The sequence below is a fragment of the Apus apus genome, chromosome 2 (genome assembly GCF_020740795.1).
Source record: "Apus apus isolate bApuApu2 chromosome 2, bApuApu2.pri.cur, whole genome shotgun sequence".
Taxonomy (NCBI): domain Eukaryota; kingdom Metazoa; phylum Chordata; class Aves; order Apodiformes; family Apodidae; genus Apus; species Apus apus.
The window spans coordinates 108,644,798-108,671,012 of record NC_067283.1 but is presented as its reverse complement, the minus strand read 5'-3'; the positions used below and the strand labels follow the sequence as shown (position 1 = coordinate 108,671,012).

The 26,215-nt window shown below is 39.6% G+C and overlaps 1 protein-coding gene across 1 annotated transcript in view; it reads right to left on the bottom strand.

Annotated features, from left to right (window-relative positions):
* Nucleotides 1-26,215, bottom strand: part of LAMA3 (laminin subunit alpha 3) — a 73,047-nt gene that overhangs the window by 3,582 nt on the left and 43,250 nt on the right. The window contains exons 25-52 of the mRNA XM_051612137.1: nt 25,001-25,051; nt 24,464-24,615; nt 24,169-24,279; nt 23,958-24,069; nt 23,251-23,418; nt 21,925-22,121; nt 20,393-20,509; nt 19,687-19,841; nt 18,152-18,293; nt 17,449-17,548; nt 16,526-16,642; nt 16,264-16,443; nt 14,839-14,981; nt 13,614-13,790; nt 12,267-12,418; nt 12,002-12,164; nt 11,384-11,517; nt 10,768-10,918; nt 9,797-9,916; nt 8,739-8,863; nt 7,651-7,771; nt 6,350-6,490; nt 5,447-5,577; nt 4,449-4,580; nt 2,695-2,839; nt 2,255-2,406; nt 1,144-1,333; nt 693-833 (exon numbers count right to left, since the gene is read on the bottom strand). Of these exons, the coding sequence (XP_051468097.1) occupies nt 693-833; nt 1,144-1,333; nt 2,255-2,406; nt 2,695-2,839; nt 4,449-4,580; nt 5,447-5,577; nt 6,350-6,490; nt 7,651-7,771; nt 8,739-8,863; nt 9,797-9,916; nt 10,768-10,918; nt 11,384-11,517; nt 12,002-12,164; nt 12,267-12,418; nt 13,614-13,790; nt 14,839-14,981; nt 16,264-16,443; nt 16,526-16,642; nt 17,449-17,548; nt 18,152-18,293; nt 19,687-19,841; nt 20,393-20,509; nt 21,925-22,121; nt 23,251-23,418; nt 23,958-24,069; nt 24,169-24,279; nt 24,464-24,615; nt 25,001-25,051 (3,920 nt within the window). The remainder of the gene's footprint in view (nt 1-692; nt 834-1,143; nt 1,334-2,254; nt 2,407-2,694; nt 2,840-4,448; nt 4,581-5,446; nt 5,578-6,349; nt 6,491-7,650; nt 7,772-8,738; nt 8,864-9,796; nt 9,917-10,767; nt 10,919-11,383; nt 11,518-12,001; nt 12,165-12,266; nt 12,419-13,613; nt 13,791-14,838; nt 14,982-16,263; nt 16,444-16,525; nt 16,643-17,448; nt 17,549-18,151; nt 18,294-19,686; nt 19,842-20,392; nt 20,510-21,924; nt 22,122-23,250; nt 23,419-23,957; nt 24,070-24,168; nt 24,280-24,463; nt 24,616-25,000; nt 25,052-26,215) is intronic.

Sequence of the window (26,215 nt, the reverse complement as noted above, 5' to 3'; positions counted from 1 at the left end):
TGGCACTAAAGGCACCTAAAACCAATCTCTGATGCAGTGAAAAGGTATCCCAAGATGTTTTAAAAAGCTTAAAACATGAAAGTAACAGTTGATTTTGAGTTAACGTAGCTCCTGCTTGCAGACGACTTCCCAACAATGAGTCAAAAAGAATGCAACAGGAGTTGTGAAATCTGAAGTACACCCTTCCCTTCCAAAGAGCCTGCCTATTTAAATCTGATTTTATAAAATTGCCTGTGTCATCAGTTGTCCTCTTTTTAAAGTAACAGGAACCACACATATTTCAGATTGAAATCTAGTTCTATATTCATAATTCCTTCATGAGAAGGATTCCTTCGCTTCTCTACAAATTATCACTTAGTCTACTGAGGTAAATGTTCTGTAGGAAGGGAGTATTCCTGGAATTACAAATGTGACTTTGGTCTTTTTTATTTTTTTAAATAATAGAAATGAAAAAGGTACATGGTTGTCATCAGTCTCTGCAACACACCTTGAAAATATAGGTCCAGCTGAGAGCTGTGTGAACAGATGAGGGAAAAGATCTGTAATGAACAACTACAAACACCAGTCACAGATGGTGCTGACCTGGTGCTTGGAAATAGCCCCCAAACCTTTTTGATGAAGAAATCCTGCATATGAACACTTTCACATGTAATTAGTGCAGCATGAAGAGGGTGGATGGGTCAGTTATTTACCTGTCTTTTCAGTGATGGCAGCCCTCCCACATAGATTGGTGGCTTAACACTTAGGGCAAAGTTTGTTGGCAACCTTCCGTGCTGCGCCCTTAGACCATCGACAACAAGGCGGACGTTCTCCCCATCTATGCTGAAGATCACCTTGGCAGGGTGCAAACACAACAGAATGAAAAACTCCAAGGCCAATAAAATCCACTGGAGATTTTTTTTTTCTTTAACTTAAACATCATACTGTACTGCTGAAATATTTTAAACTGAAAATAACTTGCTGGGACCATCAGTCTCTATATGGTCCCTCATAACAGAGACCTGTGAACCACACTAACTTTCAGGCATAGGAATTAACTTCAGACGACCAAAATTGAATTTCTAATAACTTAAAAGTTCAATAGGCTGTGCCTGCTGAGTGCTAGCTGTGGTTTCACCACTGTTCCTGTGCCATACTACTTACAATGTGCCATTGCCCGTCATTGTGTTTAGCACTGGTTTTGATTTTGATTCGTTTTCCTCCAGAGCCAAGTGAAAAGACAAAACGTCCTTTTGAAATGTGGAGAGCCATGTAAGAGTCTTCAGACCTTCCCCCCATGAAAACTATTAATCCTCTTGATGATCGAGTCCGTACATCTACAGAAAAATGTAACCTGTAGTGGAAAGTAAGCATATTCAAATACAGGTCTATTTCATCAGTTGTTGTATGTTTCCTGCTGTCCAGAAAAATGCCAGCCAAACTTCTGCTGTAAGATGCAGAATAGCTTTTGGGTGGAATCAGAGTGTTCTATGTTGCCTGCATTCTGAATTTGAATGAAAGCTGAAATACTCGAGCTTAGGACTTTGCATCAATATGTGCTTTAATTGTCCACCACATCCAAGTCAATCTGCTCAGTTTGGATAAATGTTAGCAAAGAAAAAAAATGCTTGGACTTTTAGAACCACTCTTCTATTATGCCTTAAGACACAGGCAAGAGTCTCAGAATTGTCATGGTTGGAAAGGACCTCTGAGATCACCGAGTCCAACCATCAACACACAAAAAAACCCCAAATAAACACAAACAACCACACACACTCCACCAGAAAACACCCACAAAAAAAAACCCCACAACCTTGGCCACTAGAGCATGCCCTGAAGTGCCACATCTACACATTTCTTGAATATCTCCAATGATGGTGACTCAACCACCTGCCTGGGCAGGCTGTTCCAGTGCCTGACCACTCTTTCAGTATGGAAATTCTTCTTACTGTCCAATCTAAACTTTCTCCAATGCAACTACAAGCCTTTTCCTCTGGTCCTATCGTTACTTACTAGGGAGAAGAGGCTAACACCCACCTCCCTACAACCTCCTTCCAGGTAGTTGTAGAGGGTGATAAGGTCTCCCCTCAGCCTCCCCTTCTTCAAATTAAACAAGCCCAGTTCACTCAGCTGCTCCTTATATGACTTTTCTCTAGACCCTTCACCAGCTTGGTAGCTCTCCTCTGGGAAAATAATCCTAGCTCTTAGCACCCAAAGATTCAAGCAGCTTTGACAATTCAAGCGCTAGGAGGAGAACAGAGAACATCCGTATTACCTGTTGGTAGATGATGGTGGAGCAAACATGTAGGATATGAAACTGCTGGGTGTGTTTCCAAGAAGATAGGCTTCACTGCTGGCATTTAATGGAGTTGGTAAGGCGTGGTTTTGCACATTAGCGGCTTTCAAATAATCAAGGTATTTTTCATTCTGTGCCAGTAAGACAGAACTGAAACAGTTACTATGCATGAACATGAAAAGAAGCGCATTTAAGAGTTCCCACCTCAGGCAGCCGACACCCTTCTCTAAATGACAGGGAAGCTGTTGTCATTCTGGACAGTAATGGGTTTAGGATGGAACTTCAACAAAGAAAGAACTTGCTTCAGGTGCAAGATGGAAGGAAAATAACATCTGAGTCTCAATTCTACAAACTATGGCTGTGCAAGCAAAGCCTCGGCATCAGCGTGGAGCAAAGGTGACAGTAAAAATAAAGCATACCTTGAGCATCTTAGACCTGAGAGGATCTTTAAACTCTTTCAGCAGCAGCGGTTCAAGGCTCTCATATTCGCGGCAAGCTCCGAGGGAGACACCAGTCTTGGCAGTGTAATTAACGAGATTTTGAACCTCAGGGAGCTGACCTGCCCTAGAGTGATGAAAGCAGCAAGTGCTGTGACACAGCATTCCTTTTCTTTAGCCTCATCAATAACAACTTGTAAAACTGTCTTCTGTACAAAAACAGATTTCCCAGTGACCTGATGTTAAAGTACCAGATTTCATTTTTTGGATGAAAAAAAGTAGGTTCGATGCTGTGAAAGGTATTAATTTTTGTCCTGGTTCTGCCCACTTCTTTTTGGCAGATGATGTTTTGTTCTCATTTCTTCTGAACAAATGTGTTGGGTTTTTTTTTGTGGTGTGTTTTTTTTCCTAAAACTATCTATTTTAAAAAATAAAATCAAACTGTCATTGAAAAAGAAGGGAAAAAATTGTAGCAGCCTGGATTGGGTAAGATTGGACTGGATTGGACTACAAAACCTTGCTGGTTAATTATGAATAACCAGTGGCAGGTCAAGAAAAATGGCAACACAAGGCCCTGCTAACTCGGTGATTCACTCTCTCTGTAAATAAGATGTTCTGATGAGACTTGTCAAGGGGCAAAGCCCATCACAACTGAATATGCAGCTTTACTATTATAGCCAAATCACCAGAAAGACTGTCAGAACCAATTTCTTGTGAGTGTTAAGAGTAATATTAAAGTAATACTATCAGTTCGTAAGTTGTACACAGTATCTCAAATCAGTAAATTACCAAAAAAAAACCCTAGAAAAAGCAACAAAGCTCCTTGCCCATGAAAAATCATAGAAGAGTGGTAGGGCAGGGAGTAGAACCTGAACTTCTTCAATTCCATCCAGTTTTTCATTTGCTTGATCAGACTGGCTAAAATATTAATTCTCCATCTCTTTTTGTACTAAAAGCAGTTTTCCAAATTTGGCTTCTGATGAGGAGGTTAAAATACAAGTTACTTGATTGTCTTGCAGTGCTTTTACATGAAGATACAATCTGAACAACCTCATCTAGTGAAAGATGTTCCTGCTATGGCAGGGGGTTTGGACCAGATGATCTTTAAAGATCAACCAACCCAAACCATTCTGTGATTCTACAATAATAAATAAAAATACACTGTTTTTGTAAAGTGTACACATGTACAAACAGGCATCAAAACTTAGCTAAAACAAAACCCACTGGGACATCAATGTTGACCCAAGGAATGCTTTTCTTCAAATAACATGTTTATGCATAATTTTTCTCCTATATTTTGCCTGTAAGATGTCTCTATTAACCAGACACCTGAAAAAAGATACAACATAAATCAGGCACTTGATTTCTATGCATTTGCTCTCATTTGTTCCTGTAACTCTTTTGGTTCTGCCTGTGAAGTTGCTAATTTCATTACCTGGCTCCCCATGTGGCTACAATGATACAATGTAGCAATCTTTTTTGGATGCCTTGCTGGGACACTTCCAATGTGGAGTACATTCTTTGATTAAAATACAACTAAACAGGTATGATTCAGACTAAAATTCCATTACTTCTGAACAGCAGATTAAATTACAACCTGATACCATGTATAACCTGCCTGAAAAAAAGTATATTTGGCAGCATCAAAGTTAAGCATTTGTGAAGGCCTCACGGATATAGAAGAAAAAAGAAAAACAGGCCAAAATGCAGGGAACAAGTTTTTCTTGGCCAAATACCTTTTTATAAAGATATTTGAGATGCAGCCTTCAAAATTATCTCCACCAAATTGTATAGGCTGCATCAATGCACGTGGTCTTGGAGAGTCAACTGATGCTAATTCCGACTCCTCATCAACCAGCAGACGTACCCTGAAACAAAGTGAATAAAAATAAGCATGACATCTAAAGAAACAGTCACTAATCTAAATGAAATACATATATATATAAAAAGAACCATTTGGCATAGGTGGGTTTTTGTTACATGGATAATTGTATTAAAGCTTCATTAGTTTACTTCTTGGAGTTTTTCATTATGTGATCATTGACTACTATGAAACTGCTCCGCTTTTAGGTAATAGATATTGAGCAAGAGTTGAAGCCAGTACTTCAGTCCTACCATGAAGTCTTGGTCCAACTGACAATCAGGAAAAAAACCTCCTTGACAGCTATGGGACAGAATTTCATCATTTGTGTCAAAATGGTGCACTTGTTCTGTTAGCTACCAGATAGTACAGATAATATTACATTATAATTACCCAAAGTTATAGCAAATCATTAAAAACTCTCCACTTTAACTAACACTTATGTCATTCTAAGTGTTGCACAAAAAACTATATGATCTAGGAGCTTTTCAGTAAGTTATCTCTTCTTGCTATCTACATAAAAGATAATTATTGAAAAACTAGACACAATACTAGCTTCTAGCCTGGGTCTTTAACCACCTATGTTACAGTGACATATATAAAGGCTGTGGGGAGGGGAAGAGCTCTAAAGCTCCAGCTTCACAAGCAGTCAAAACTCACACAATCTATACAGACATGCATAGTGAAGTGCAGCTGAAACATCAGAGGTATGCACATTCACAGACCAAAAATCTCCTTTTGCTTCATTTTTTCAGTATGCTTTGCTAGCAGAGGCCATGCCTAGCTGTCTACCCAAAAAACAAGTCACACAAAAATTTTTACCTTCTTTCTCCAGCCACAACATAAAATAATCAGATAAAGAACTGGACTCACCTGTTGTCTGTTTTTATTACTGTCACATAATGCAATAACCCATCTTCATATTTCTTTTTCAGTCCTATTTCCTTCTCTCCCATCTTTGCAGTTACAAGGCCAGGACTCAGAAAGATGGTAAGAATATTAGGCTGCAAAAGAATCCCAAAAAACAGTCAGGTAAGTGCAAGTGCCTTTAGTTCTCCTTAATATTGCCAGTAATACAGTTCTCGGTGGTCTCTTGTGGAAAAGAAATGTTCTTACACTAGTACTGCATTTCTCAGTCATCTAGTACCAAATAATAAACCCAGTTCTGCATAATTACCATTATTCCTGTTTTAAAATACCTCTGCACTCTGAATACAAAGCAGTTATTTAAAATACTTGTTTAAATTATTTTTACAAAAAGCAGAGGATTCAGTTCTCCACTTCTCAAAAACCTGGTGTGTGCTCACTTCTTAACTCCTTCAGCCAGCAAGAATGGGGTTGTACTTGAATCTCCCTGCTTGCTGAACACAGCCAAAACCAACCCTTTTTCTCTGCATATTTGATCATGGTAACATTTCTGCGTGGGCAGAATGCCAGTTTTTCTTGAGCAAATTTCCAGGCAGCTGTATTAGGCAACAGTTACCTTACTGGGATGGTGGTGTCATGGTGCCTGGGCTACTCTGCAGTTCCAACATCAGTAACTGGTCAAACTACATGTTGTTTAAGTGAAAAATTGCCAGGAAGAGTTTATTTGGCCTATGACATGCAAGGTTCCATGATCAAAAGATTATTGTAATAGCCATATCTTGCCTTAAATACAGGAATCTACATGAGATTGATGACAGAAAATGATGTCAAACTGACACAGTCACAAACAGACATGACTAATCCAGAAATAAAACTAACCACATATTCTAAGTTGAACATGTTTCATACCCATAAATTGTAATTTAAGAGTGTTCCAGTTGATTCTGTGGTCTGAAAGCCAAAACCAACTTGGAAATCCTTGGGAAAGGGGAAATCCGCCGCACTCAGGCTCAGTGTTCCCTTCCTAGAGAAAGCTGCAGATCTGACGAGCTGAAAGAGAGATGCTCTTGGTGATTTTCCTTTTAATTAGAAGAAATGGCAACATGGGGACAACTGCCCTACTTGACATAATTAGGACTGACTTCAGTCAAAACTAAGCACCAGGCAAACCGCAAGTACAATTATTTCAGTACAGAACAGACAAACTGAATTGGTTCCACCAGCATTAACTATGATCTGAGAAACTAAAGGGAGATGAGGCTTGCTGAGTATAACAAGCTGTTCATCTCTAGTTACTCTGCATTGACAGAACGGCTTTGAAAGTTTTCACATTTGGGGACATTTGGAAGTGAGCAGCTGGAGGAACGGCTCAAAGATACAGAGCTGTGCAAATGAGCTACATAACTGAAACTATGTGAGTCACAGGACAGAATATACCTGGGCCTTTCTGAACACAGTTTTAATATGCAAGAATTTATAAAGAGAGAGAATGAAGATCAGACCCTCTGTGCATAGGGAAATGGTCTGCAAATAAATTGCTCTGTGAAAAGTTAGAAGACACAGAAGGAAAGCTAATGAGCACAAACTTTCAGTGCAATGCTATAGCAAATAGGGCAAATGGGATCATGCACCATGTAAGTAGCAATAAGTAGAAGCAGAAGGGTAGTTTTCATCTCTCCACGCAGTACTGCTTAAGCCAACACTGAAACATCATGTTGCCCCATTTTAAAAAGAAAGTGGCAAAACTCAAGAGTGCACAGAAAATAATTATAAAACTACCAGAGCAATAGCCTTGCAATGAGAGACTTCAGGAGAAATAGAGTCTTCTTAGTTCTTTCAAGAAAAAAGGCTGACAGGTCATTTAATCAGGAAGCACCTTTGTGAGAATAAAGATCCTTAGCAGTAGGAAGTAACTAAGTGTTCTGGTCTAATCAACAGCAGCAACTGGAAACCAACAAGTTTACATTGTAAATGTGAATTCTTAATTGTACACAGTATTAAGAGGGTGGACTATGTGTGGAGCAAGCTGTCACAGTAGGAGTGGAGTCTCCTTTCTTTCTTATCCTCATACCAAGCCCAGGTTCTTTTATTACCATCACATGTTAACCAAGTATAATTTTTGACCCACGTAAAACATAATGGTCCAGGATTTATAGATAAACTGGACTGTGTGAAATTCACAGAAGTTTTTAAGGAACCTTGTTAGTTACCTTCCAGTCATCGGAACATTTTTTGCTGACACCAAAAGTCTCGTCAAAAACAACAGATGCAGTATTAGGGTTTTTCACATTCTTCATGCAGCCGCGGAATGGAGGTGTGGATATATTAAAGCTGGTTTCAGGGAGTGGAAGGAAAAAGAGTTCAGTAGCCTGGTATTTCAAAGCACACACCAGTATAGTAGCCTGTAAATGCTGACAATGTAAAAAAATAGAAGAACAGAACAAGAGCAATACCTTCTTGCACACACATACTTCATGCTGATCAAAACCAATTTTCAGGATACAGTCCAACAGAGATCCCACCATTAGCCAAAAATCAAATATTACAATATACATTATACACTGGTTATTTTCATATCACATAAGATAGAGTGTGATATGTCAGCAGTGTGCCCTTGTGGCTAAGAAGGCCAATGGCATCCTGGGGTGTATTAGAAAGGGTGTGGTTAGTAGGTCAAGAGAGGTTCTCCTCCCCCTCTATTCTGCATTGGTGAGGCCACATCTGGAATATTGTGTCCAGTTCTGGGCCCCTCAGTTCAAGAAGGACAGGGAAGTGCTTGAAAGAGTCCAGCGCAGAGCCACAAGGATGATTAAGGGAGTGGAACATCTCCCTTATGAGGAAAGGCTGAGGGAGCTGGGTCTCTTTAGTTTGGAGAAAAGGAGACTGAGGGGGGACCTCATCAATGTTTACAAATATGTAAAGGGTGAGTGTCAAGACGATGGAGTTAAGCTTTTTTCAGTGAAGACCAGTGATAGGACAAGGGGTAATGGATACAAGTTGGAGCATAGGAGGTTTAAGATGAATATCAGGAAAAATTTTTTTACTGTAAGAGTGACAGAGCACTGGAACAGGCTGCCCAGAGAGGTTGTGGAGTCTCCTTCGCTGGAGACATTCAAAACCCGCCTGGACGTCTTCCTGTGTGATGTACTCTAGGTGACCCTGCTCTGGCAGGGGGGTTGGACTAGATGATCTTTCGAGGTCCCTTCCAACCCCTAGAATTCTATGATTCTATGATTCTATGATTTTAGATGGACTTTCCATACAAAGACTATGTATTAGTCTTTCTGTAGTTGCTCACCGTTCCCGCAGAGAAGGTGGAATTCCACCTAGGTAGTACTTAGTGAAAAGGAAGACCTTTATGTTGGCTCTAATATCAGGACTGACATGAACAGTATTCGTACTTCGGGCAAGCACCAAATGAATCTGAAATAGGGTGAATAATGAGAATTACTTCACTTAGCCATAACAAAAATAATTTAGCAGATTAAAAGTATTTCCACAGAGCAAGACATTATGGGTTTGTTTTTTTTTTCCCCCTCCTCTTGTTTACTGGCGCCTTAAATCCAAAATAACTGCAGAAGTTCAAAGGTACTTTGCAAAATTTTGGCATTTAGGGAAAGCATATACCTAAGGAAAATGCTCTACTATCCAAATACAAGGTGAGGTTTTATTTTCCTGAGGAAGATATCCCTAAAAATGCACCTTGCCTAACATTGAGATATTGCCTTCTATTTGCAGAGGAAGATTCGGGAGATGCTGCCTGATACAAAGACCAGGTCAGTCAGCTGGCTGGATGCAGTTTGACCCAGTACAGCATAAAAGACTCCTTCCAGCAGACCCTGAGACGTACACTATTTAGTTGGAGATGGAGTAAGGAGAAAAGGAAGAATGAATCAACATGGCAATCAAAGGTTTTAACAACCTCTTTACAATTTCACTCTGGTAGTGCTTCAGCTGGACTGAAGCTAAGTAGACAAGCAACAACAAAAAGACCATAAAAAGTAATCTCTGTAAAAATCAGCCTGGCCTGGAGAAATAAACATGTAGGTGGAAAAACAATCACCTAAGTTTTAAAATAATGTTAATAATTGCAAAATACAAAGTTCTCTCTAAATAAAGCAATGCTCTGTTAAAGAGTTTTTTTCTTTGGTGGCTTTCCTGTTAAAACTGAACTTATTCACAGGAAAGCATGACAGTAGAAAGATTAATTTTTATATGTCCAATCTGATCCCCAACAGCCTGATCAACTCAACACAAAAGGAAAACTTCACAACTAAACTTTACAACAAGATGCCTAGTTTCAGCTAATGCATAGGTTTACAAATAATGATCACTTGATTGTTTAAAATTACATACTTGTTTATATGTTCCATCATTTACAATCTTGTTGGTTTCTATTTCTTTTGGAGGCTCAGAGTCAACTTTGTATCTAAAAACTGTATGACCATCTTTAATGAGCACACTGATGAACTGATCCTGAAGTAAAAAAACAAACAAACAACAAACCACAATATAGTTAAAACTGCCAACATTTCATATATATTTCATTTTCATGTGAATAATTATAATGAAGGTATCTAGTTGCTTCAAGAAAGTTTTTTGGGGAAAATATACCACAAAGCAGACTAAACCTTATAATAATAAACAATAACTACTTTAAACTGTTATAAACAGATCTGGTATCAGCTCCAGATTTATTCTCCAAATCTCTAGAGGATTTTTTTTATCATTTCAATATGTCTAGTGACTTTTCACAGAATTGAGAAATTATCTCCAACATGTCACAGTGATTGCAAACATGCCTATTATTAGGTAAGTAGTATCACTGCTGTTTTGAGCACCTTTACAGGTGTAAGTCACCACGTCGCTTTCTAAATTCTTCCTTACTCTATTATCATCCATATCTAGATTTGGGAAGAATGCACCTCCACTTTTGAAGGATTACTGTATTTCATAACTGTTTGGATTAAAATTATATCCTCCCTGCCCTCTCCCAGTTTTGAATTCTCTGCATAGTCTAAATTAATCTACTTGGAATTATTTTTTTCTCAGCCTTAACAGGGTAAGTATTCAGCAGCCATTATAGAACCACAGAATATCTCAAGTTGGAAGGGACCCATAAAGTCCAGCTCCCTGCTCCTCACAGGACTACCTAAAACAAATCCATATGTCATTAAAAATAAAGCAGAATCTACCACACAGAGAGAAGCAACATCTTAAAGAAACTTCTTTACAGTTATTTCTAAATCTAACATGTTCTTGAGTAAGTGCGGTTTTAAAAAAAATGTTCTTGGACCACAAAACAGACAGAAGCATTCCACAATTACCCCATTGGCTGCAAAAAACACGATGCCTTCATCTGCAGTAGTTTCAATTGTCTGCTCATAGCGTACTCTGCTGCGGGTGTTTGGTTCTTTCAGTGTGACACTGGCATAACCAGTGCCTTCGAAATAGCTTTGGTCAGTCTCTTCTTTATACCTGTAGTAATTCAATGTCACAGATGTGAATATAGGAGAGCAAAACCTGTTATCACATGGAATTACTGCCATTATCACTTTTTAAAAAGCTTAAGTTACAGCATTTGGTACAGGGCCACTAATAGGGCCAAATGGCGATGTAATTCAAGTAAATGGAAACCTTTCAATGCCTTCTTTTGGATTTGCATATAGCCTTTGAAAGAGGAAATAATTAGTGACTGACTTTTTCCACTTAATGGAATATTTACATTACAGAGGAGCTGAATACATTAGTCCATAAATTGTGTCTGGGTATTATAATATATAAATTGTTGGCCAGTGGACTGAGGTTGCCACAGATGTGGGAAAAAACTCCACCAAACCCCACCAGTTTAGCCACAGTGGTTATTTCTCTGGATGTGAAAAGACAAGAATCCATCACGAGAAAATCACAGAACTGTGAAACACTTCTGTGTTTATATCATACCTTCTGCAGGGTTGCACCTCAGTGGTATTGAGATTGAATGTCCTCTTGAAGTTGTAGAGGCTGATAATATGCTCATTTAGGCTGTCTAATTCGATGCAGCCTTCGTAATGAGGATAGTCTAGCTTACGTGGAGGCTGCAAAATAGTGCCAACAAAAACATTCTGTCAGCCCCAGCTGACAAAATTTTACATTGACATGTAAGTGCTAAGGCTTACTGCAAATATTAATGACACAGAATGTGACTTTATAAATATTGTAACATGATTATATCTTTGTATATAATATACAAACTATCTGAAACCACCCCAGGACTACTACAGCACAGCTTAAAGCAGAGTCATATGAATGGATCTGGAATAGTACTTAGCAGGGCTGGACAAGTTTCATACTGTCCTCAGCAGATGAAATACCACAATGCTCCCTTCTTTAAGTTCCAGCATACTATGAGCCAGACAGCTTCTGTAGGAAGTAGCCTGTCCTTGCATCCCACCTGTTCCTACTTACATGGATAAACTTTTACACAGCCTTTGAAAGACTCATGGTTCCAATCTTTACTTGTAAGAACACCACAATTATTAACACTGAAATCTCTCTAAAAGACTAAGCAACTCTTCGTACCCTAAAATCTGGTGGGTAGCCTCCAACATAAAAGACAACGGTGCTGGGATCAAGATTTAGGAGTGTGTTACTGCCTCCACTGCTTGCAGTCAAAGGGCTTGCATACTCTGGAGAAGCTGATGTTGCTCCTTTGATGTAATTCAGCTTTACATACTGGTAGATCCTAGAACCAAAACAGACAGGCAAAATATCACATCACACTAACAAAAGATGTTCTTACACAGGCTTTGGAAAAGGCTGTTGTCCACTGTGGACCTTAGCATACCTTTCAAACTTAACTTGATCCATAATGGCTTCCTCAGTTTCGCTTTGAGTCACAAATGGCTGCACATCTATTTCTACATCACCATCTCCTAAGTTATAGACACAAGTGAGGTGACCATCTTTCACAGCCATACCAATATAGTCCCTGGAAGCCTAAGAATAGCAAAGCAAATAATAATTAGTAAATGATTAATGTTAATGAAGGTAAAATATGGCAGCACTTCCTCAGAGACATCATCATACTGTGCATGAATCATAAGAAATCCACCCACCTAATGATGAGAATTTTTATTAAGTTTATCAGTTCTGGTAAGTAAAAATTGTAACCTTACATGTTGCACTCGTTCAATGAATAAGCTGTTGCACTGATTCAGTGAATATAGTTATAAATTAATTGAAAAGTAAAGTTTGGCTATTTTATTTTTAAAGCAATAGTAGCTAAAAATCTTTTCACATTGGTAACATCTCACAACTAAAGCCATAAAAACATGACACCTATACTAAAAATCAGACTCAACATCCATGAAATAAAAAAGATGCCTGGACTAATACTTAGTCAAGGACAACTGTTCCTACTGAGGTGACTGAAAGCAGTAATTTTCCCAAACAATTCACATTATTTCTCCAACATACTGTTATTACACAAGTAACATTTTAAATGCTGTCAACAGATATCCTGATCAGATATTCAGCGGATAAAAAAAGTGAAATCCCAGTGTGGAACAACTACCTTTAAACAGCCTTCTGTGTATGCACAAGCCTCCCTACAGATACAGCTGCTGTCCGATAACAAGGCTTAAAAATGGATAGTTAGGAATTGCACACTGGAAATTTTTTAAATGTTTGATGTTGTTTGAGCAAGTCTGAATGCACAAGCATGTTTGTACTATTCTGCATATTCAGAACAGAAAGAAATGAAGGGCTGAGGGGCTGAATTTAAAAACTGAAATGATTGCTGTTTTTAACCAACAGAGATACTCACAGTGTCTTCTATAGTGATAAGAGTCTAAGCTCTGAGGCAGGAGTTGGGCTCAGTTTGTGCTGACTGCTGCAGAACCTGACACTTCTGACAAGACTATATGATGGTATCCATGACTGAGGAGGAAGTTCCAAAGGGGCAAAAGAGCAAAGCACCAAAGGGCAAAGCAGTCAGTCACCCAACAAGTTACTTTGCTAGTGGAGGAATGAACTATTCTTCACAAAACACTTCTGCCACCACATAATGGCAATTATAAAGAAATGGGCAAACAGTAGTTATGTGTCTCACTCCAAATAAATAATCTCCCATCTGCTTCTCACAGCTTGTTGTCTGTTCTAAAAATCAGATTAAGTCTCAAAATATACCTACATCTTTATTACCCAGGTACAGTACAAACTTATTTGATGCCCTCTGTGGGATGTCTAATCTTGTCTGAGGTCTTTGGAGAAAGAAAGAAAGTGAAGTATAGCCTTTCAGATCTTCGAGGTCGCTTGGAGGTCGAACCTCTACACCAGAGCTGCCATTGAACCTCATAGGGATAGCAACCTGTTAAGAAAACCAAAATTCATACGTTATCTATTGCTACTACTCCCACTCGTTGCATTGCTGTGCTTAATCACAAAGTAACCTATTATATATCCTAGTCAATGTTACAGCCATCAATTGCTACAGATTTGGACTCTGATTCTACCAAACAACATCATTAGGAAACAGACTGCATAACACAGTGCTCTGTATTATCAATACTTACCACTTAATACAGCACTTTTCTACGCCAGACATCAGTTAATCAACCCTCACTGCACCTCTGCCAAGTAATTCTTCCTTTCAATATAGGAACAAAGAAGGAATGCTCTGCAGCTCTAAAGAGCAAGCCTGTAAATTATTTACATGCCTGAATACATATCCTGATGCTTCACTTAGCTGGACTTGACTGTCTGTTGGAAATTATACTGCACTTCTGATATTAATAAAGACACATCCTCTTACAGCTATTTACACCATGGTGACAGATTCCTCTTATTCATTCTAACTGTAGGTTATTTCTGATGACCTCATGGGTGCTTCTCAGGGACCTGAGATCACACTATTCCTTCAGCAACTACAACAACTGCTTAAATGGAGAATGGGCAGTCTAATAAGAAAATGCCAGTAGCTGACTCCTGACATGGTGGGACAGCTGGAGACACGAGAGCACAGGGCTACACAACTTTCTGGGAACTGCCAAGGTACAACCGACCACGTGTAGGTGGAGAGCCCTGCTGCTGAGCTGCAAAGCCAATAAAACCACCACAATTTACCTTGGCAGGCAAGAGGCTATTGTATAAATAATACACATATGCCCTGGAAAAAAAACAACCCTATGGGAGGAGGGTGGAGCAGGATGCTACTGCATCCATTTATTTTTATGTACAAATTATTATGATTCCCATCATCATTACTTTAAGAACTGGGTAGTGCCGTTGAATTAAATTTATGTCTGGTCTTTCACATACATTTCAACAAAATTATTTAGAAAAAGAAAGAGGAACAGAAGCACTGCTGTGGGTCCAAACCACTGAGGTCAAGCATGATTGGAATGTTCAGGACAGACCTTATTTGCAGCATCTCTTGCTTGCTGAATCAGTGCTCTTATGCGATTTACATTCTCAGAGATGTTGCTTATTGGCATCAGCTGTTGGTTGATACTCTCAATCTTACTGAACAGATCTGGAAGTTTGTTTGTCAATTTTTTTACTGCAATGAAAGAAAAAAAAACATTGATGATAGAAGGGAGGAGGAAAACAGATGCAAAAATATGATGTCACTACACGATTATCAGAAAAGCAGTAAAAAGGCTGATGACAGAACCGCTTTCATCAGTCCTACAATATTAGGAAGCCCTTGCAGAAACTAGCAATTTATACAGAGATTATTGTACTGCTGGAACTTGTGGCCAAAGGTATTTGTGGAAACAGACAGAACTGGCCCCTCAAAAACATCTTAGATAGATTCAGGTCCAGAAAAAACTACTAAATAGAACAGACAGAGCTGTGCTCTCTAACAGTACTACTCAGTGACTGTGGAAGCTACAGGAGGATGAGGATAATGGACAGCAGACAGGGGTCAGGTTTGTGTGCATTCCCTGAGTAGCATCTCTTGCTACCTAGTGAATACTGGGGTAGGCAGACTGCTGGTCTGACCAAGTAGAGCATATCTTACATTGTGCCAGGGTTGCTAGTCATCAAAATTCAGCAGATGTTTAGAGGTTGGTTTGTCCAGCCCCTGTGCTCAAGCAGGGGCAGCTAGAGCCAGTTGCTCAGAATCATGTCTAGGTGGCTTTTGAGTGTGATGATGGAGACTCCACAACACACCTAGGCAGCCTGTGCCAGTGCTCCATCACCCTCACTTTTTTTTCTTACATTCAGAGGAAACCTCCCATGTTTCAGACTTTGCTGGCTCACGTTCCACTTGGTGCCACCAGTACCTTCAGGTTCTTTTCTGTAAAGCTGCTTTCCGTCTAGGCAGCCCCCAGAATATACTGGTGCACAATTCTGTTTCTTACCAGGTGCAGGACTTTTTTCTGAAGTTCATGAGGTTCCTGTCAGCCCATTCCTGCAGCCTGTTGAGGTCTCTCTAGATCACAGACCCTTTGATGTATCAGCCACTCCTCCCAGTTTTGCGTCATCAGCAAACTTGCCAAGGATACACTCTGCCCTATCATCCAGATCATCCATGAAGATGTCAAACAGGATTGGACTGAGTATTGACCACTGGGGTACCCTGCTAGTCACTAGCCTCCAAGTCTTTAGAGACCATTCATGGTATCAGCTTTTAACACATACCACAGGATGGCCTGAATCACCTTCTGCTGTACCTGTCCCTTTTCACTGGCAATAAAGCAAGCTCAGAACACTATCTTAGGCTACGAGCCTAACTTACAGATGACTAAAATTTCTGCTGAAAAACTGACCGTGTTCACCTAACAGGGACTTGGCAGGTCTCAGATAACACTGGCAATGGCAAATACAACACCTACCTGAATTGTTTGCCTCCATCAATGCTTTACTGAAGCCAGCACTCTGTGTGCTTCCATAGGTACTCTTCATTTTTTCCACATCTCCTTGAATTGGGCGCAGTTCGTCCAATACACTAGTTGTGACATCATCAGCACTTTTTACCATGTTCTTTGCACTGGTGATGATGCTGTCCATGTCATCTGAAAAACATAAAAATTCATGTGTGGATTCTTACAGTAATAGTTAAAAAGGCAAAACAGGACTGATCAGTAAGTAACTGACCTCTGTTTATCCCATTGAGATTGTTTTGAAGAGAGACAAGATCAGTTTGCAGTGTATTCTTCTTTCCATCAGCAACATCAAGTCTTTGCTTCATGTCTTCAAGTGTTGGACCCAGAGCTGCAAGACAGTGAATGCCCTTTGTGAATTTTAAACAGAAATACCACCTCTATGTTGGACACATCAGCCTGCACTCTTACACAGCTTGTATTGTCACTGAGCACTGCAAGAGCATTTGCACTGCAAAACAAATACAAGGCTAAAGATTTTCTGGATGGGAGGACTGCAGAGGTGTACAGCTTAGCACAGGTATGAAACCTGTTTTCTCACCTTTTTGCCATCTCAAATAACCATCACAAAATGGCCCACTGTAATGGAACTAGCCTCTTCTGGTTAAATGTGTGCTGCAGAGCTTTGCTGAACTGTGAAAAACCATGATTCAATGAAAGCTTGTAATGCTGTGACAACTTTTCTACTATAATATAGTACTATATATATATTACAAGCCTTATGAGGAGCAGCTGAGGGAACTGGGGCTGTTTAGTCTGAAGAAAAGGAGGCTGAGGGGAGACCTCATTGCCCTCTACAACTACCTGAAAGAACGTTGTAAAGAGGCACGTGCTCTTCTCTTCTCACAAGTAACTGGTGATAGAACAAGAGGGAATGGGCTCAACCTGTGCCAGGGGAGGTTTAGACTAGACATTAGGAAGAATTTTTTCACTGAAAGGGTTGTCAGACATTGGAACAGGCTGCCCAGGGAGGTGGTTGAGTCACCATCCCTGAAGGTGTTTAAAAGTCATCCAGATGTGTTGCTTGGGAATTAGTGCTGGACTTGGTAGAGTAGGGTTAGTGCTTGGACTCGATGATCTTAAAGGTTTTCTCCAAGCTAAGTGATTCTACGATTCTATGACTTTCTTTCTTAGTACCTTGCAATTTCCTTTTAGTCTCCTGTGCTTGATTCAAGAGTGTACTGCTCTCAGTTTTTAACTTTGTAGCTCTTCCTGATAGGTCCTCTCTCTTCACAGTCTGGTAACAGAAGCACAGTACTGTAAGAATGCTTTAATTATTATACTAAAATTTAAAGAGTAAAAGAGATAGCCCAATTCAGTTTTAAAAAAACAACTATACAAGGGCAGAGATTTAATGTGAATAATATCACTTAAAAAAAACAAACAAAACAATTATCACAATTAATTTAAACCTAATACAACCCTGGTCTTTAGCAAACTTGGGGCATTTGGAAGAAATTACAAGCAGAGAACTGTTAGATACTACTCCTCTGTTGAAGAGACTGTAGGTACTACTACTGCAACATAAAAGAGAATACCTGAAATCACTTTCAATGATTTCCAGGCTTGCCTTATGCAGATCTCTTTGTTTTGCACTGAAAGGAACGGTTAGAATTCATACGGACGGCCTCATCAGAAAGGCAGTGACTATAGCTTGTTCAGTGCTGAACCAACACTAATTCACAATGAAGCAGAATAACAGCTCATGTAATGGTCACAGACAAATAAGGCGTGCCAAGACACCCAGGTCTTTTTTTTTGGTGCCTCTTTGATAGTTCAAAATAAACAAAAATCTAGTTGTAACAAGTTTACCAGCATTTGGCCACTTCTGTATACTTACTGATAAAGCTGAGTCAGCTGCATCCCCAGCTCTGTTGGCTGCTTCCTCTGCTGCTTTGATGGCATTAATAATGTTGTCATAGGCAGTAGAAGCTTCCACAGCACAGCCTACCAGCTCATCCTTCCTGGCACTGTTCTTTATTCTGTGGGAAAAGGGTGAAAAATGTAGCCTTCTGCAAAGACTGTAGGCTTTGAGAGTATTTTGAATCCACCTGAACTCAGTATTTTCTAGTTCATGCCAATACAGACGATTTTTTCAGTTAGATCTGTAATTTTTTTTTCTGCAAAAATATCAATCTTAGAGGTAGACCAATATGAAAATATTCTTCAGAAGATGGGATAAGTTCAGGAGCTTGGAAAAGGACAACTCTGTACCTCCAAAGCAGTCTTTACATGATTAAGATTTGGAGTTCGCTGAGGCACAAGGTCAATAAGCTATCTCCATCACAGAGCCCCAGATACACTTAAAGTGTATACACTTAAGTGTAACTTATACTTAAGTTCAGGCAACTGCAGCTTCCAGATAGTCTGTGGCTGCTCCCAGCATCCTACAAGAGCAGCAGATGGAGTACAAGATGGAGCAACTACATGACCCCTTGGGCTTTTCTCCAAGAACCAGCGCAGCAGCTCTGGAACCAGAAACAACAGACAAAATCTCTTGTACCCACTTGCCATGAGCTGTGCACTTGCCCAGTATTAGCTATCTTGTATTTGTGAGAAGGGTGCGTTTTAAACTGAAAAAAAAATCACTCTGAAAACTAAGTAAAAGTTAGTAATTTACTTTTTTTTTTAACCAAGAATTTTCCAGCTGAATGAGTTATTTTGCAATTCACCTTTTAAAGAACTTCTGCTTGGTTTAATGACAAAATGCAAATGATTTTTTATAGGAGAAAAAATAAAAATCAAGATTTCACTTTTTTTCATTTTGTTCTGATGTAGCACAGAAGGCATTCAAAACCTCACTCATAATTCCAAAGTAAAGTACAAGTAATGGAGAGAGAAACACTTGATTTATATCAAGTTCTTCATACTTACGCCTTTCAAGAAGATTACTCAAAGGGTAAGAAAACTGTTCTTTTCCTTACTGATGAATGCTAAACAGGCATGTCTGAAGACTCTACAGAAACAACATTTCTTCCAAGTATTTGCCCCAACTGACATCATAAAGGTACCCCTGAGAATGAGTACAGGAAATAACACTACAAAAAAGATATTCTAAATATCTTCCCACTCTATACACGAGTATTTTCTCTCATTGGCAAGAAGTTACTCAAGTACTAATGCAGCAACATAAAGTCATATTATGGGAGTCCCTACTTCTGGGGAAAAAAAAGTATCAGGAAAAATACATGAAGGCCTGGTTTGTGAGGAAAAAAAAAAGCAAGCATCTGTACATCATGAAGAAGCAGAAAAAGAAAGATAAAATTTCTTTCTAACTTTACAAATGATCAGTAAAGTAGGTGAAGTTACAGACAGAGCATTGCAACCATGGATGTTATGTACAGAAACTGCTCATTTACAGGAATAGCAACATACTCTTCCAGTTGTTTTGCCAGGTCTTGCAAAGATTTGGCATGTTCCTCAGCCCTCACCACCAACGGTTCTTTGCTTGCCGATAGGGAGTGATTTGTCAGCTTTTCATTCATATCCTTCCTCGCTCCATCCAGCTGAGCAGCCAGGCTTTCATATTCCTACAAGTTTATAAAGATAGAATTTTAGTTGTATTCCTACCTGTTTGTTTTTGTCCTTGTCTACTTCAGCGTTACATATACATTGCACCTGAGGGGACGAAAGGGAAAGAGATTCTCTTCCAACTTACTCTGTAGGTTACTGGAAACAAGTGCTAGTTTATTATATTACACTTCTAGACCCATTATGTAAATAAAAACTGAGTCAGACCACAGGCCCTTCTAGCCCAGTATCCTGTCTCTGACAGTGGCTAAAAGCAATTGCCTAGAAAGAAATATGAAAACAGCACAATGAGTTACGGTATTTCTCACAGATACTCTTCCAGATTCAGACACTGGAAGCTCAGCATCTTCCTCAGACCCATCAGGACCTTCAATAAGCTTCTCTTGTGGAAACCTGTGCAGGCAGGCTCCTCTTGCACCCAGACTAGGTTACGAGAGCCTTCCCTTTTTGGGAGGCTCAGATAAGTCTCGTGTCCTAGCCACTGAGCCACTTGCCAGTGATGGTTAAGACACTGGGGTTTGTAACCTCAACTTCAGAAGATTAACGATACCTCTTTGCTCTTCTGCAATAATCCCAGCACACTGCTAGCTTGCATCAGGGAAGATCGGGCAGAGCTCAGAATATCCAAGATAATGTTCTGTTGTCCATTTGTCTCCTCAATCCGTTTCTGAGGAAAAAAGGAAAGGTTGAAAAACATGTGATTGGGTAAAAAATAAGAGGCAGGGAAAACCATATCCACATAATCTAGAGCTTGCAGTAGGATTTACCGAAGGCACTATCGCTGTGTTAATCAGATGCCTGTATTGTTTAGGGACTAATGCTATCCTATGGATTAGAAGAGTGAGAAAACCCAGGAGTCTGCAGCAGAAGGGCATACACCTGGGCATCTGGCTACAGTTGTTCAGTTATTAGAGCTCAAACTAAGTAGTATGGGTCAGCTGAAGTGAGCTGTCAAGACACACCAGCTAAGTGTTTGATCTCTCAAACCTGGAACTTAATAAACAGCTCCCTTGTGACTACCCTGATATTTCCTGTTCTCTCAAGGGCAGAAATAAAATTATTGCACTATCCCTTCATCCGTGGATGTCACCAGAAAGGGGGTGTGAAACCTCCCCACCTTATCCCCTTGAGAGCTCTGAGGGGAAAATTAATTAAGCTCCTTGGTCTACAGCAGCCCTGTGAGAATTCACCAGGCTCTAGAGTAATGGCACACCAGAATCACAGCCAGGCAAGCGGTGCTGCAGGTAAGGATGCATTAGCTCTCTTCAGCTGGGTTTCTATCACTGCAACATGTCAAATCTCTCTCTACCGGAGAGGTGTATCAGGAAATTTATGGCTCATACAGGAGTATCCATCATTTAACACAACAGCACATACTTTAGTGGCACATGTATTGTACAGTCATGCACAGACAGGTACAATTAAATATCAGAAGGGACAGCTGAATGTAGAAATTCTTTTGTTCAAGCACTGTTAGCAAACTAGATGGACATGAGTGTGCTAAAGCAATGATTTATGCAGCAAACCCACAATTAGTTTAAAAGATTGGGTCCTGCAGCACACCCTTATTTCTTGTACTATTTCAACAGCTCTAAAAATCAAGCACTGCTCAGGAATGACAGCTGTTTCTTGTCACTTTTCTGATGAGACCTCAGATGCAGTCCTGTAGAATATTATTCCCAAATAATTTAACAGTAATGCACACATTACTGCTTCCATCTTTTATGACTGTTAAAGCCAAATAACTTGAAGGAATTTATTATGAAAAGTACATCAGCATCAGGAATTGGATGTAAATAGGAAACAAAAAGGTTAGTGGCAGCTGAAGGACTAGGCAGATACTCTGCTTCCCCGCTCTTATCAGAGCTATATCTTGGTCACGCTGTCCTGGTCACATACAGAGGCCACAGGTGGCAGTAGACTACATATATACCTGTCCATACATGTACCAAAAGATGCAAAGAGACATTGGAGAAAGCCTAAGGAATTAGCACTACTTGGCTTTGCAAGGTCAAAATAAACAATCAAAAGAATTTCTTATGTGCTGAGGTATAACTTTCTTCTCCTGAAGGCCCACGTTACCTTAATGTCTTCCAAGAGAACTCCATTGTCTCTGTTTAAGTTTTCAGCCTGCTTGATTTGTCCTGTTGCTTCATTCAGAGCTTCACGAAGGTCAGTAATTTTGGATTCATATTCATTCAATGAATCCCTCACGATTTTAATAAGCCCATGATTTTCTTGGTGGTACTTTTGTAGTTCATCCTTAATACGTGTCAGTACTGCAGTATCAGAACCACAAAGAAAAGTTTTGTTCAGAAAAGAAGGGAACCAGAACAAACTTCTTTCAAAAGGGCTTGACATTTAGGATTAGAAAGCTATGCTTGTGTGTAATACTGAGCATCCTCTGCAGTGCTACATTCAGTGTTACTGTAGCAGAGATACTACTCAGCACCTCACTGGATCAACTCTGCTCATAAGTTTGCTGCTGCAAACACAGCACAGATCAACATTTACTTGCCTATTTTTATATTAAGTAAGGATGAAGATGATCTGCAGAGACTGATTTTCTTTTTTAAATGCAACTAACAAAATTTCATCAACAATTTAATCTACAACATAGACATCTACATTTGTGATAGTCACCAAAGCTTCCTTTGTCATCAATGGAGAGATATGGGCCCATTTCATCTCAAAGAGGGCAGAAACATAGAAGATCAAATTAATCACATTCTTAAGAGTGCCCATTTAATTGCCTGCAAGGCAGTATACAGAAGAGTTACTCAGAGATAGGTATCAAAGTCTAAAGTCAGGAGAAATTACTATAATTCATAAAGTCTTTTGCCTCTCTCAGCTATGTCCTGGTTAGGAGGAAAGCCTGTGACTTTGCTTTTCTTGCTGTCTCTAATGTCCAGAATCAGGTTTCTGAATGTCCCAGTCAAACACATGCAGAGAACATAAAAGGAAATACAACTAGTGCAACTAGAACTTCTGAACTTCCTTATCTTTGTATGATCTGATCCTTCTTCAGCAGCTTATTAAAAACTGTTGTTAAATTACAAGTGTAATTTTCCTCTAAAACAGCTTCATGTGCCATAGCCTATATATTATTATACCCAGAAGCACTGCATAACTATATGCTACAACTTTATTCTACTAAGATTCATCTAGTTATTAAATAAAGATCTACTGGTTTTCTTCCCAAGCTCCACTTGTTTTTTTCCACAAAAAACTAAAAATGCCTTTACATCCCCTCCAGAACTACCCCATTCCTGTTGACTAGTGACTGCTACAGATCCCAGGGACACATTGCAAAACGCCCCTTTGTGCACTCCATCCCAAACAAAAAAGTGCTTCAGATTTGAGCTTGATCATTCTAGAGAGTAAGAAGTGGAGAGAACAAGCCCTTACACAGCTGAGCTGCTGTTCTCTCCTTCTCTGCCTCTGCTTGAAGTTGGCCAAAGTTGCGGTTTCGCATTTCTGTCATCATGCGTTGAGCTTCGGCCAGTTCCTTGGCAGCATCTCCCAAGGGCAGGTTGTTACCTTCTGCATTTGTACCAGCTATCTGTTCCAAGAGCACTGAAAAAAAGAGTATTGTCAAAGAGAGGATGTGCTTAAGCCTATGCAAAAGACAGAACTGAGAGAGCCAGCCTTCTTCTCTGAGAAAGGAATACCTATTCCTGAAGTCCTTAATGAAGAAGATCCATTTTGCATTAATTGTATTAAGCTGAAAAATATCCCAGAGCTAGTAAGATCGCATCGGGCTTGAAATTTGTCCCAAATTACCAAGTTCACAGCAATAATTTTAAGGTTCTAACTCAAAAGACACTATAATAGCAACCCAGATTAAGTCGGACTAAAGTCAGGATAGACAATTTGTTGCTCTAAATTTCCTTGTGGTAAAAATTTTCTGTCCCTATTCACTAGGTACAAAAGGAAAGGTCCTAAATTGATATATCAGGTTTCTCCTAGGAAGAGTGAATTCTACAGCTATGTCTAAATTCTGATTTCTTAGGTTGTTTTCAAGAAAACTTCTGATGCTTAATTAAGAATACTGTCAATAAACTGAAAAGATTCCATCAAACAACACATGCTACGGAGTTAGAAACTATTTCTACCTTGTATATTGTTGACAACTATTTGTATTCGTGAAAACAAATCCTTTCCTTTCTGATGAGTTTGGCCAAAATTATTAAATAACATCTCAGCTGCTTCGTAGTTCATTTCAGCCTGGCAAGGGAAAAAAGTTATTAGATTAAAAATATCTGGATGCAGCATGCTAACATGTAGTCAAGAGATGTGTATTTTTTAATTTATTTGGTAAGTCACCTTTTCCTGGAGAGCATTTAAATCATTATTTAGGTTAGTGAATTCTGTCTCCAACTCATCTATCTTTGAACCCTGATTATGAACAACAGAACGGTAATTGTTCAGTAAGACCTGAAAAGAAAAGGAAAAAAACATTCCAATAAATCACCCATACACAGGAGACGAAAAGCAAAAATTCACTGGGCTAGATCTTTACCCAAAGTGAACAAAAGCAGCATTAATGACATGAAGGTCGACCCATTGCTGCTCTTCTCTGCTTAATCTGAAATCCACTTTTCTGTTTATGTGCACCTACCTTTAAGTCCTTGATGCGTGTTTCCAGACGTCTCATCTGCTCCAGTGTGTTGGTACTCACGTGGACATTGTGCAGCTGAGACTTAATCAGCTGCAGCTCGTCACCTATCGTGGTCAAATCCTTCAGCAGTGTCATTACACAGCTATCACAAGCTGAAGGGAGCATGAGCAAAAGAAAACAATACCAATTATTGATATTTGGTGCAGAGAACATTTCACTGAGTACATAATAAATGAGATGTAATGGAAACACTTTGATGCTTGGTCACTTGGTGCTGCCTGAATTAAAAAGGCAACAAAAAAGCCCACAGTACTGGGGAGAGTGAATGAACTCAGAAATGAGAAGGCCCCATCTACTTCTGGCTAGCTGACCACATCTTTTATCATTTTTCTAAGTGTCTAGTCAAATGTTTGCTTTCATAAGATTCACTGCAGAACACCTCCAGTCCTTTTAAAACTCCACCACCCTTAAAAGAGTCAGCAGTACGTCTGAAGCCAGCAGACAGCAATGTAAATGCAGCTCTTTTTTATTACTTACTGTCACAATCTTCATTTGGATCCACATCTTTTGGTTCATGATTGAAACATTCTGAAATCACAAGACTGTCATCAGTAATCCAAGTTTTCTTATGGAAAAGCTACTATTGCCTTTTTGCCCTCACTTTTAATGGTTGATAACCATTAAAATACGGTGCTGCCCTTTCCTAAATCCATACCTGTGAACAAGCTGAAATTCACAGAAAGCTTGAGCATGCCCAAACATTCAGGTCCCACTTATGCCTTGCTGAGATCAACACTTTTGTCAATCCTCAAAGGAAACTGACTGTAAGCCACCCCCCAATATCTGGTTCTTGGGTAGCAGCAGAAGACTCTCCCCCATCAAGTGTGCTCAATAACACCACGAGGATTGGAGCCAAGACTATATCGTTGAAGCATTTTAGCCAGGACACAGGTCCCAAGCCCTTTATCTACTTCAGCAGCCATGTTCAAACCACAGATTCTGATTCCCCAGAGGATGTCTTATCCAGTAGGAACTGAGGCATGTTTATGACCTTCCTTTGTAGCTGTCCCAGCTTACAAGATTAAGGGATAAATCAAGCTTGAGAGAAACCCAGTGTATGCATGGAAGGAGGCACTGTACGTAAAGGGTGGGCCCCAGATACAGGTGGTATACAACTAACACTGCCCTCAGACTTCCTAACAAGCTAGCATAAGCCTGTTAAGTGTTGTTTAGTTTAGGCCTGTTTAGTTTTGTTTTGGTTGGCTGGTTGGTTTACAAACCTTGTTACAAGAAGCTTAACACTCTCCAGGTGCACATGGGATTGTAACATCCTGGATTTCTAACTTCCAGGAGACAAGAGAGGAACTAGCTCCTAAAAATGCCATCATATAGGACAGGGATCTCCCCATCTTGATGCTCAAGTCCCTTTTACAGGCTTGATCCTACTGCCAAACTCTCATCTCCTCTTGAAAATTAAAACAGTTTTGAGTATCTTTTACTCTGAAGGAAAAGGATGTGCTCAGGGTATAGGTTGCTGCTGTCAAGAGTCAACAACAGCTTGCAATTTTGAGAGATTACAATGATAAAAGTGGACCTGAACTTTAAAAGCAGCATGAAACAGTCTGGAACAAATTACCTAGCTATGCCATTTCCATTGGCACTTGCACATTAAATAATCAGAAGTAAAATGGGATTGGTAGTGAGCACTGCTGCCGAAAGGAGACACATGACAAAGAATATATTTCTAAGAGG